The sequence below is a fragment of the Amblyomma americanum genome, chromosome 1 (genome assembly GCF_052857255.1).
Source record: "Amblyomma americanum isolate KBUSLIRL-KWMA chromosome 1, ASM5285725v1, whole genome shotgun sequence".
In the NCBI taxonomy this organism is placed as follows: Eukaryota; Metazoa; Arthropoda; class Arachnida; order Ixodida; family Ixodidae; genus Amblyomma; species Amblyomma americanum.
The window spans coordinates 82,293,409-82,305,725 of record NC_135497.1 but is presented as its reverse complement, the minus strand read 5'-3'; the positions used below and the strand labels follow the sequence as shown (position 1 = coordinate 82,305,725).

Below are 12,317 nucleotides of genomic sequence, written 5' to 3'. Positions count from 1 at the left end.
CTTCGAACGTGGGAATAGTTCAAAACCGAGTTACTCCCAAGTTTTCAGGAATAGCATGCTACACAAGGAGACGGCTGACCTGCTTTTGCAGGCACGACATCTACTCCCAAACAAGTGTGATGGTGTACGCCAAAGAAATGAAGAGACTCGTCCGACATGTAGACCCAAGCATGTCAGAGGAGAGGAAGATGAGCTTCCTGATGAAAAGGGTTAAAGGGGCTGCGAAACACTGCTTGAATGGACGCCGGTTACACTTCAGACGGATTCTTTATGTCACACAGATGGTGACTCAAAAAGAATTACAAGAATCTATGCCTAGGAAAGGGAGTTATTCAATGAATAAAATTCAAAATACAAACAAACAAATTGTTGCCTTCAACTCGATTTTCACGCAGCTTCTCATTCCCATTTCACTCTCCCAATGACTACACTTGGGGGGACGAATCAAAACAGCCTATCTGAGCACGTCGCGGAAGTTTGCACTCCATGGTTGCCTGCTCTCTGTAACTCATTCTCGCCAAGGCTGGCAGCGCCATTTGCATGGTTACAACAACCATGTGAATGCCCAGCTGACCCAGAGATGCCGCATCGTCGCGTCGACGGCGCAGATGAGAACACTGATCAGTGACGTTCCCCGACTTATGGATCCAAACGCGATCCGAAGTGGATCTGAGTGAGCGCGAGATACTGCGACGGTTTGATGGCCTGCGCAAGGTATCAGACACATTTAGCATAACGCGTACCGCTACTGCTTACCGCCTACCATGGCCCGTCGCTCCTAGCGCGTTGGTTGGTCACGGCAAGCAAGGAGTGCGCACTGTTGACGGGAACGTGCCGTTATCTGGCACCGCCGCCCAGTGATCCTCCACAGGCTGACAATGAGCACTGCTAAATGTGAAAGGGCTGACAATGAGCACTGCTAAATGTGAAAAGAACGCCTTTTTTTCTTTACATCCTTCCTTGGGACCGAAACGAATGCTTATAGAGTTCACTTGCCACATAGCACTAAGACACGGACGCAGACGCAGGGAGACAAACAGGACAGGCGCTATCGAGTGCAATGGCTCGATCGGATCGATTCCGCAAGGCCGTTCTCAGATACATAAACAGTAGCCATAAGTATTGTGTGCCAAGTCGTAGTATGTTTACAGAGAGGCGCAAAGTCCTTCGATGCAAAAAGTAGCCAGAGCCTCTGGTGGTGTATTTTTGTTTCACTTGCTTTACAGCGCTTTTATCTAAGGCAAACAAGTTTTTTTTGTTCATGTAATATAAAACACAAAAATTTGACAAAACGTATCTCTAGTTATTAACCTAATTTGCAGTATATTTACTGTTTCTCCAATCATCAAGCTACCACCAAGTGATGTCACATCCACTGCTAAAAACCACCACTGTATGGTGACACCGTCAGTGCCATCAATTTTTTTTTTGCGAGCTAATTGAAATATTAAAAACCGGAGTATACGCAGTACGACAGAAGCTAATAGCATTACTACAGTGAAAGCTCGTTAATTCGAACCTCGGTAATTCGAATTTTCGGACAGTTCAATCTACACTACTTGGTCCAGCCAAGCTCCATAGAGATCTGTGCATAAAAAAACCCATCAATTCGAAAGTGAATCGGTTCCATTACAAATATTTCGAACTACACATCACCACGCCTCGGCGGCTTGGCACAGAGCACATGGCCAAAAAAAAGCACCTCCACATTGTTAGAGGCTGCGCACGTCCTAAACGGGGACAGAAGATGGAACCTGATAAAACCGTGGAAGAGTGGGTAAAGCCTAAATGGCACCACCACCGGCACGGCGACCGGCGCCGCCAGAGGGTAGGGGTTGGAAGCCGCGGTGGCGGCTGCCTACCCTCAATTCCGCGCAGCCTCCGAAACTCGCAACTAGATACTTGTTAATTTGAGCCCTGTTAATTCGAAAATACGGATAAGTACTGTCGGTGAGGTCCTAGCCAACGCCTATGAAAGGATATGACTTCGGACGGGCACTACAAATCACTTGCGAAAAGCTTTTTTTTTTCTTTGCGAGTGTCATCCATACCTCCACCCATCAGTTGCCAACAGAAGCACGTGGTCACCTGCGATCATGACGCCGGCTTTTAGCATCGCCCGGCGGTCAGCTGCTGGCCGGAAGCGGGCAACGTGGGAAGTCAGCGCGGACCAATCAGGGCGCGACCGTGTCTGACTTCCGCCCGCTTCTACAATATGGCCATGCCTGCCGAAGCGGCCTCTTGCTTCACCACGAACTCGTGGTTGCCGCTACACTGTGCCTCATGTTCACGGCAAACAAATGTTGCACGAAGCTTTCGCTTTGTCTGAAGATGCCCGCACCACAAAATTTGAACGATGAAATGCGGCAGATTTTCAGAAGGCTTCTTGATTTTCAAAACTGCTAGGCTTTGCCACTACGCGTTGGTTGACGTCACAGGAAGCACGGGAGGTTCAAACAGGTTAACAATTTCGGTTCAGAAAGTGGTCACAAAGAATAATTCGTCCTCTTTGTCGTCACTGAATAAATAATAGCTTAATTGTAAATGCACAGATGTTCTTTTCAGCATTTTACTAAGCATATGGAATCACACCGTCAAAAGGTAAACACACCATGAAGTTGCCGCTGTGCAGCATCTTGGCGCACTGCAAAGAAATGCGTTGTGGACCGTGACGGTGCGAAACGAAGGAAAGAGTTAACGCCTGACATTTTTTTTTTTTTTTCAAATTCTTAGGCAGAAATCGGGGGGCAGGTGGGTTCATTATGCAAGTGCGTTCGTTACGCGAGTAAATATAGTACACATACCGTAATGCAAATGCTTCTTGTCAGTTTTTTCGAGGCCATTTGATAATTCGAACATCGGATAATTCCAACCTTTTTCCCGGTCCCGTGAACTTCGAATTAACGAGTTTTTACTGTATAACTCATTCTATGCAACCAAAAGGCAGAACAATGCACTGATTATGTGTTTCGGAGCCCCTTGAAGCAGCAGCTGTTCGCCGGCCTGGTTCAGAGTCCTCCTCTGACTGTAACTGACTTCGTAAAGGAGGCGAGCTCATCGAAAAGTCTCTTGACATGAGGGCCCGCCAGTACAAATGCACAACAGCATCACTGCACACGGCCACGGTGGAGGGAGCCACGATGAATTCGGCAGAATTTCTACGTGAGATTATTCGATCCATCGTGCGAGAAGAACTGGCGAAGCTCTTTCCGGCTAAGGTGCAGCCTTACTGATCATCAGCAAGCAGCATCAACATCAGCAACATCAGCAAGGTACACTTGATGATGTTGTTCGTTAGGAGGTGCAACAAGCTTTAAGTACGAGCACACCACTACCTCTCCCAGGCCCTGTACAGCCGCAGCACCTTAATCTGAGCTATGCCGTTGCCACACGCCGCTTCATTCCGTCCCAGCCGAACCCACGTTATGATGCACCTGCCTCCGCCACTACACAGAGTCAACCTCCCCAGCCAAATTCTCCACAGTGCCTAGGACAACCCACAACAGATATCTGGAGAGCGCCAGACAATCAGCCACTGTGCTACCATTGCGGTGAGGCTGGACATGTTTGGCGCCGCTGCCCATACAAGGAGATGGGCTTTCGAGGATTCTCCGTTGGCTGTCCCCGTCCGATGTGTGGGGAACGACCACAGGAGATCACGGATTACATCTCGCAAGCGGACTCAGTACAGCGCCGCTTCTCTCAATCACCATCTCCGCGACGCTACAGTTCCCCAGGACAAGACCAGTCTCGGAGTCCCCGTAGGGGAAACTAGATGCAGCAGCCTCTGGAGGTGCGGCTGCTCAAAGTCAAAATGTGCAAGATCCTCCATCGCAGCAAGACAGTTCACACACATCACCAAATTCCGTAGCTGTACCGACGACTCACCAGCCAAAGTTCCTCAAAACAAGCCGATGTCCTCATGTAAGCCTCCGTGGCCACGACACCTTTCCTCGATGCCGCACTCCTCTGACACACTGCAGCCGAGACCGAATGCCTCGACATCCCCAAAGTAAGACGCTAGCAACTGCCGAATTTCGGTCGACATTGCCGGTGTAACCGCCTTTGTGGATACTGGTGCCGATTATTCTGTTCTCAGTGGAAAATTCATCATCATCATCATCAGCCTGACTACACCCGCTGCAGGGCAAAGGCCTCTCCCATGTCCAAATAACCCTGTACTTCGCCAGCCACATCCACCCTATGCCTGCAAACTTTTTAATCTCATCCGCCCACCTAACCTTCTGCCGCCCCCTGCTACGCGAACTCTCTCTAGGAATCCACTCCATCACCCTTAAGGACCAGTGGTTATCTCCCCCTCGCATTACATGCCATGCCCAAGCCTATTTCTTCCTCTTGATTTCGACTAGGATGTCATTAACCCGCATTTGTTCCCTCACCCACTCTGCCCGCTTCCAGTCTTTTACCGTTACTCCTATTATTTTTCTTTCCATAGCTTGCTGCGGTGTCCTTAAATTAAGCTGAACCCTTTTTGTTAGCCTCCACATTTCTGCCCCGTAGGTGAGTACCGGTAAGATACAGCTGTTGTACACTTTTCTTTTGAGAGAAATTGGTAAACTGCCATTCATGATCTGAGAGAACCTGCCATATGCGCTCCACCCCATCCTTATCCTTTTAGTTATTTCACTCTCATGATCCGGATCAGACTTATTACTTTACCACTTCCAGCCCCTCGCTCCCAATTGTGAAGTGCTGTTCCCTTGCTAGACTGTTGAACATTACTATGGTTTTCTGCATATCAACTTTTAGACCCAGCATTCTGCTCTGTCTGTCTAACTCATTGATCACGATTTACAGTTCACCTCCTGAGCGACTCAGCAAGGCAATGTCATCAGCGAATTGCAGATTATTTAAGTATTCTTCATCAACCCTATGCAACTGTTCCCAATTCCCTGTTCGTATGCAACTGCTCCCAATTCAGGCCTCGGAATACCTCCTGTAAACAGGCGGTGAATAGCATTGGCGAGATCGTGTCTCCTAGCCTCACTCTCTTCCTTATTGGAATTTCAATGCTGATTTTATGGAGGACTATGGTAGCTGTGCAGTTGCTATATATATCTTCCTCTTCTACACCCCGATTACTTATTCCTGTATGACTGCTAAGGTTTCCACTGAGTCGAATGCTTTCTCGTAATCAATGAAGGCTATATATAGGGGTTAATTATATTCTGCGCATTTCTCTATTACGTGATTGATAGTGTGAATATGATCGATTGTGGAATATCCTTTACGAAAGAATGCGTGATTATTTGGTTGATTAAAGTCTAAGGCTGCCCTGACTCTATTAGCGATTACCTTAGTAAATACTTTGTAGGCGTCTCCCTTCTTATGAATTAAGATAATGTTTGCGTTCTTCCAAGCTTCTGGTACGGTTGAGGTCATTAGGCATTGCATATACAGGGTGGCTAGTTTTTCTAGCACGATCTCCCCTCTGTCCTTCCAAGAGATCTGCTGTTACCTGATTCTCACCAGCTGCTTTTCCCCTTTCCAATTGTAAATATAACGAAAACATTACTTTCAAGCGTAACTTACCTTCGTTATGAAAGTACAGGGTGAACGTAAGCTCAAGCTGCTAAAGCATTTTACTTGCCGCGCGCAACCTCCTCGCCACTACTCGCGTTGCGTACATCCTGCAGGCAATTTTACTCTTCATCAGAGTCTGTGTCGACACTGGAATCGATGGTTTCTTCATCTTCCGATGCTTCTTCGTCGTCCCACACCAGGTGGTCCTCGGTCGCGTCCAGGGCATTCGAAATTCCTGTTTTCTTGAAGCTTCTGGCCACCATGTTTACATCGATCATCCCCCATGCCTCTGATACACAGCTGCACAGCAGCCCCATGGACGGTCTTTTGATCTTGCCGCCCGGCGTCAGAGCATGTTCACCTTCGGCCATCCATTCTGCGTACAGCCTCCAGACGTTATCTTTAAATGGCTTGCTCAAAGATACGTCAAGAGGCTGTAGCATTGATGTAAGGCCGCCGGGTATAACAGCCAGGTCCGTGCGCAGTTCCTTGAACTTCGCCCGAACCGACTCTTGAAGATGGCCCCGAAAACTATCAAGCACGAGGAGCGACGGAAAAAGAAGCGCTCCCGGTCGCCGCCCCCACACAGTCTTACCCAGTCCACCATAAGGTCCACGGTCATCCACCCCTTTTCTTGGACGCGCACGTGTATACCAGTTGGGAGCTTTCCTTTCGGGAGGGTCTTCCGCTTGAAAATGACGTACGGTGGGAGCTTCCGCCCATTCGCCGTCACGCCTAGGATGACCGTGCACCTCTGTTTTTCGGCACCTGTAGTCCTGACGTGCGCAGTCCAAGCGCTTGTCTGTTCAACTGCCCTGCTGCTGGGCATATCGAAATTCAGCGGAGTTTGGTCCGCGTTCCCTATCTGGGAGAGCAAGAAGTTTTTCTCCTGCCGGATCCTGATAACGAAACGATGGAAGTCCACTATTTTCTCTTCATAGGCTGCGGGCAGGCGCTGGCAAAGCGTCGTTCGCCTCCTGAGCGAGAGTCCATTGCGCCGCATAAATCGTGTGGCCCACCCGTTACTAGCGCGGAAGTCTTGTACCGGGATGCCCTCCTTTCTTGCGATTACGAGCGCCTGGTTCCGTATCAAATCAATCGACACAGCACACCCATCCGCTCTTCCCACTCTTCTGTCCACGGAAGGCCCGGCGCGTCTTACCAGTCGTCTTGAGTTCGTCGTGCTGCCGTCTCCAATACCGGACGCAAAACTCGTTGACGCCTAAGTGTCTGCTGGCGGCGCAATTGCCATGTTCCAACGCATACCCAATAGCTTTTAGCTTAAAAGCAGCTGTGTAGCTTGCGCAGCGTCCCATGGCGAAGCAGCACGAAGAGCACGGTGCAACACGCAAACAAGGCAAACGAGGTCTACGAGAAACCGGAGAGCTGGAGACACCTTCGCAAAATGGCGTAGCGATGGTGAGTGGATGAGCGGTAGCGGCGGTGGCAGCGGATGATAGCACAGTACCGCCGCCTAGTAGCACGCGCGCCCAACCATGGCAGTTAGTTGTGGCCGCAGTCAATAGATGGCGATCGCTACGACAAGCAGGCGGCTCGCGGCAGTAATTTTGGGGGTGCGATGATTATGCGGGGAAAACAAAATTTTCCAATTTTTGATAGCCAATGTGGAGGGTGCGAGCATTACGCGAGTGCGAGCATTATGCGAGTAAATACGGTAAGTTTCAAAAAAACGTAAAGAAAGGCTGCAGAAAGTAAGTGGAAGACACAAGTTTGTCGGCAGTGATGTCAACCAGCAGCAGCGGAGTGCCTGAGCGTGGACCGGCGGATGACGCGAACTTGGCAGACGTTCCGGCGTTCGTTCCGAGCGCGGTGCACATCGCGGCTGCAGCTGATGAGTGAGAGCCAGAGGATGGTATTACTGCACAAGCAGTGATCGAAACAGGGAATAACAGGGCACAGGAGTGCAATTAGGCGATCCTGATAAGCGCTTCTTTAACAGCTTCGGCGTTTGCCTTTGAAGTCGCAGACTCGGGCGAGATTAGCAGCAACGAGTCAGAGTAGACACATTTCTGCCCAGCGCTGATCACGAGGAATTGCGAAGCACGCCAATGATAAAAGCGCCAGTTTGGCAGCAATTTCTGCAACCTAGCGCAAGATGTGAATGCTAGCGAACAAGCATGTAAACGCCAACCCGCCATTACCTGCGGAGCTACCGACATGGTCGTAGATTTGCTGGCGATCGACAGACTGCTTCACGATACAGTATGCACCCTTGACCTCATTTTTGCAGCTTGCTAAGCAGCGGCAACGACAAAAATGCGATTCAGACTATTTATTCACTACGGGCTTTCTAAGCTGTTTGTTTTGGAAAATTCAGCACTGTAATGAACTTACACAGCTTCAAAATGTTTCATTTCGTTTTTTTCGTTTTTCTCCGTTTCATTTTCTGCACCACCCTACACACTGCCGACAAGCTTTTCCCGGCTTTCGTTCATGCGATTTTCACCATTTTTGGTTTCTTTGAAAGCTGAATGATTGGAACTGGCAATAAAACCATTAACAGCATTCTTAGTAAAATCTGAAAATATTAAACAGCATAAAGAAAAATCACCTTTTTCCTCGCCACTTTTATTTGAATTTCAAAACATTGCAACTTTGCTTGCTGAAGGGCTAGAACAATGAAAGTACCCTTATTGCAGGCATTAATAATAGTAGAATCTACTGGGATAAAATTTATTTGAATCTGAGTAGCCAATTTTTTTTAGTAAGTTGTCAGAATAATTTTACCGAAATTCTTGAATAAATATGAAACGACAGAATATTTACAAAAATGGACACCATATTTGATATCAGCACACTAAAATACATAATAGCTGAAGTTTTCATTTTGCTAAGTCCAAAATTGAAAAAAAATTTCTCTAAGGCCCTCTTCCCCCTTAAACATCGAGTGCGCGAACTTTATAATGAATGAATGCAGGCTGGCAACCTGACATTCGCCACCAGCCATATGAGACGTCCACTACTGAAGACTGTTTGTGGCTGGGTGTCGTCGGGATGGAAATCTCCTTGAAGAAGAAGATTCGGTCACGACACAAACTTGGAATATGGAGCATGTTTTGCATATGCAAGGTAAGTTCAACCCAGACAAACATTTTGTTTGAAGCGTTCAATCCCACCACTAGAAGTGACCTGTGCAAAAGAAGGCTCCTTCCTCCCTTGGGCTCAGACCAGCTGTGAACTCCCAGTAGACAAACAACGACCCTCGGAAGGTGCCTACTGACCTGTGCTCTCGCGCTGCCGACACCCGATGAAGATGTCGGCCTCGGCCCGCTCCCGTTGGATGCGATTAATGGCCTGGTTGCACTGCTGCAGGTCCACCCGCACCCGCTCCTCCTAAAGGCAATATTTTATACTTCTGTCAGCTGAAGCAGACACACTCCCTTTTAACAAAGGGCAACTCTATGCAATTTTTTCTACACCAAAAATTGATTCTACAGCTCTTTGTGGACATGCTGATGTCTATTGGCAGTCAGCAATGCACATGTTGCTGAGAAAACTGAATTTATAAGTTTTCAAACCACCCGATTCAAATTTGCGACGTCAAGTCCAAAAGGGATTCCGTAATAGCTGCCTTGGGTAGATCCAAGCTGCCACATCTCTCTCACACTAAGACGCAAAGGCTTAAACAGAAAACAAAACAGATACTTAGTCTATACTTCACAGTTCCTGCGTACAGGAAGAAACCTGTCGATTTTAGTCAGAGCAGTCATTCTTGGTTATAGCACATGGCTCGTGTCGTGCAGAAAAAAAAAGAGACCGTCTTACACACACCCAGTTTTCTCGCCAAAGTTGGCCACTGCATAGTAAAACCTCGTTATTTCCAAGTCTCTGGGACAGTGAAAAGTATTTAAATTATTTTTAAGTAAGTTTTCGAATTATCCGAACACAGCAAAAAAAAATGGGACCCAGGGTAAAATATGTTGTTACGGAAATGCACAACCTTTAAAAGACAAACTTCGCAATTATTTCAAATTATTTCAAGTAATCAGAGACATAATCACCGACAGAGATGTCAAGCCACAGCATATGACACAAAGAATCGGTACAGGCCGGCATGGTGCGCTGTCAACCCGTCACAGCCGCGGAGCAAGAATGGTATATTACGTCACGGGACACACGCCGGTGCTGCTAGGGCTGTGGGGAGTGCTTCGATGCCAGCGCCACCGCTAGACTTTGATTTCAGGAAGTACCGAAAGCAAGTGACATTAGAGACATTTAGCATAGCGCATATCACGCGCCGTCGCTGGGCGTGCACAGATGGTCCAGACATGGTAGGTGTGCCCGCAGCTGGCAGGCATCTGGCGCCCTCGGGGCAATCTGCATATGCACACTGAGGGTGCGGTAAGCAGTGGTGGTGGCAGTGTGAAACATGGTAAAAGTAGACAGATATAGCATAGCGACATCTGCCTCCGTGATCCGCTTCCGTGGGTACCCATCTGTGCCTGCGAAGTGACAGGTGAGCGCCCCTCGGGGCCACCTGCGTATGCGCAGCTGGCACCTCAAGAAGTTGCCTCGTGGGCCACGCTATGCTAAATCTCTTTAGTATATTCAAACTGATTTTCTTTTCTGCGTTGCACTGAATAACGTCTTCTTCTCTGTAGGCGCGTGCCTCAGACGCCCACGAGCCGTATCAATGGCTGGTTTTTGTGTTGGGAGTAGAGGGAGCTGGAGCGCTTCACCTATTACGCATCAGCATCACTCTGCAGCATCGCCTTCCGGCATCGGGCATTCCCACATAGCACGCCAGATCTTCGAATTAACCAGGCTGAAGCAGGCTGCTGCTTCAAATTACCCAGTAAATCTTACATTACAAATTACAGGACAGCAGATATTCTTCAAACTATCCATGATTTTGAATTGTGAAGGGTTTAATGCATTTCATTTTTATGGCTTGCTCCAGCCTATGAAACCTCTGTTCTCAATGAGAGTAGCGTCCCTGTCCTTAGAACAACGCAATCTATTGATATAGGCCAATGCCAATTTCTCCCCAGTGTCTCTTGGGCAACTCCAGAGGTTTTTTTGAACATTTTGAGTTTATAATCACACCCGATTCTTTACAGGCCCCTCTCTGCAGTACAAAAAGAAAAAAAAAACAGTTTTTCAAAATACCCTGCAGAAGTATTTGAAAACCACAAAAAACCAGAAAACCAAACCTGAAACTGGGTTTCAGCCAAACTATGACATCATGACATGAACCTAAGACGGCATGAACACTGTTCCAAAACTGACCGTCCACACTTTGACTGGCTAAACTGGCGACTGTAATTGACAGGCTGGAAGTGACCAAAAATAAGCGCGAAATTTTGTCCTTCACCAAATGTAAAGTGAATATTGACAAGCATGCCAAACTGTGACGTCAAACACGCATGCCAGTACAAATCGCCTTGACTGAGGGCGGGAAATGAAAAATTTTTAAATTCATTTGTACTACAATAAGACATCGCATGGCTGTGAAATTTGGCATAAATGAGTAGAAAACTGTGAACTTACCCGACCCAAAAGTTTCAGTAAAATCTTTTGAGGTACAATACTGCCGGAGTTTGCTTTTTTTAATCTTTCCAAAGCACTCGCTGAATTTCTAGTGCAAAAATACGAGGACATAAGAAATGAAGTGGACAGGACAGAGCGTATCCACTTTATTTCTTGTGTCCTCGTCTTTTTGCACCAGAAATTTGGCAAATATGTACCAACTAGCCTGCAAGAACGTTCTTGCAAAGCACTCCAATAGGCCAATTACGCAATCATCTGTGTCACTGCCACTACAGGTAGTTCTGCTTGCATCAAAACGCAGTGCTTTGCTGCACGTTATGTTGGGCTTGTGTGACGGGCGGCTTCACCCGAATATGGCCATTGTCACCGATGCACTCATTTTGCTTTCTCCTAAAATGAAGAAAGGTCCCCGAGAGACCGCGTAGAAGCAAGTCGCAGAAGCAGCTGACAAAGCTCTATTCATATGTGTTTAGCCAACACGACCCTGTATACTGCATCTCACAAGTTTCATGCAACACTATGGAAGGTATAGGCCTCTTCAGTCAATCGGGAGACTCCATTAAATGTGTCCCTCCACCCATCGCCATCTGCGTGTCATCTGCTCATGGTGGACACTGCTATGTTTAGAAAAGAGCATAGTAGACTCTCGATAATTCAAACTCGGATAATTCATACTTTCGGTTAATTCAAACAAAAACGGTGGTGCGGACAAAGGGATGCGTTGAAGAATACCAGCTCCAAAAAGCGCGCTTTCCGAGGCAAGCCATGCAAATTTCCTGAGCTAGAAGAGCTGCTATGCTATTCAAAGGAAGTGCGGAACAATGGCTACGCGTTGACAACGGACATGCTGCGCGTGAGGGCACAAGCCTTGGCGCGTGCTAAAAGCATACCGCACGAGGACTTCAAGGCTAGTGCCGGCTGGGTACGAAGATTTCTGAAGAGGAAGGGCCTATCATTTCGGCGAAGGACCACGCTGTGCCAGCAGCTGCCCCCCGACTACACCGACAAGGTGCTCAGCTTTCAGAAGTATGTCATCGGTCTGCGTCGTGAGCACAACTATATATTTTCGCAGATAGCGAACGCCAACCAGACCCCCGTGTGGTTCGACTGTCCTGAGAGCTGCACAGTTGAACTGAAAGGAAAGAAGAGTGTTTTCGTGTGGACAACCGGTGCGGAGCGCCAACGGTGTACCGTTATGCTGTGCGTCACCGCGGACGGGCGGAAGCTGCCCCCCATGTCATCCTGAAAAGAAAAACGATTCC

At 47.9% G+C, this 12,317-nt stretch overlaps 1 protein-coding gene across 1 annotated transcript in view; it reads right to left on the bottom strand.

Annotated features, from left to right (window-relative positions):
• Positions 1-12,317, bottom strand: part of LOC144113121 (structural maintenance of chromosomes protein 5-like) — a gene marked incomplete at its 3' end in the record, with an annotated part of 180,474 nt that overhangs the window by 62,154 nt on the left and 106,003 nt on the right. Inside the window, 1 exon segment of the mRNA XM_077646029.1 lies at positions 8,787-8,898. Within this exon segment, the coding sequence (XP_077502155.1) occupies positions 8,787-8,898 (112 nt within the window).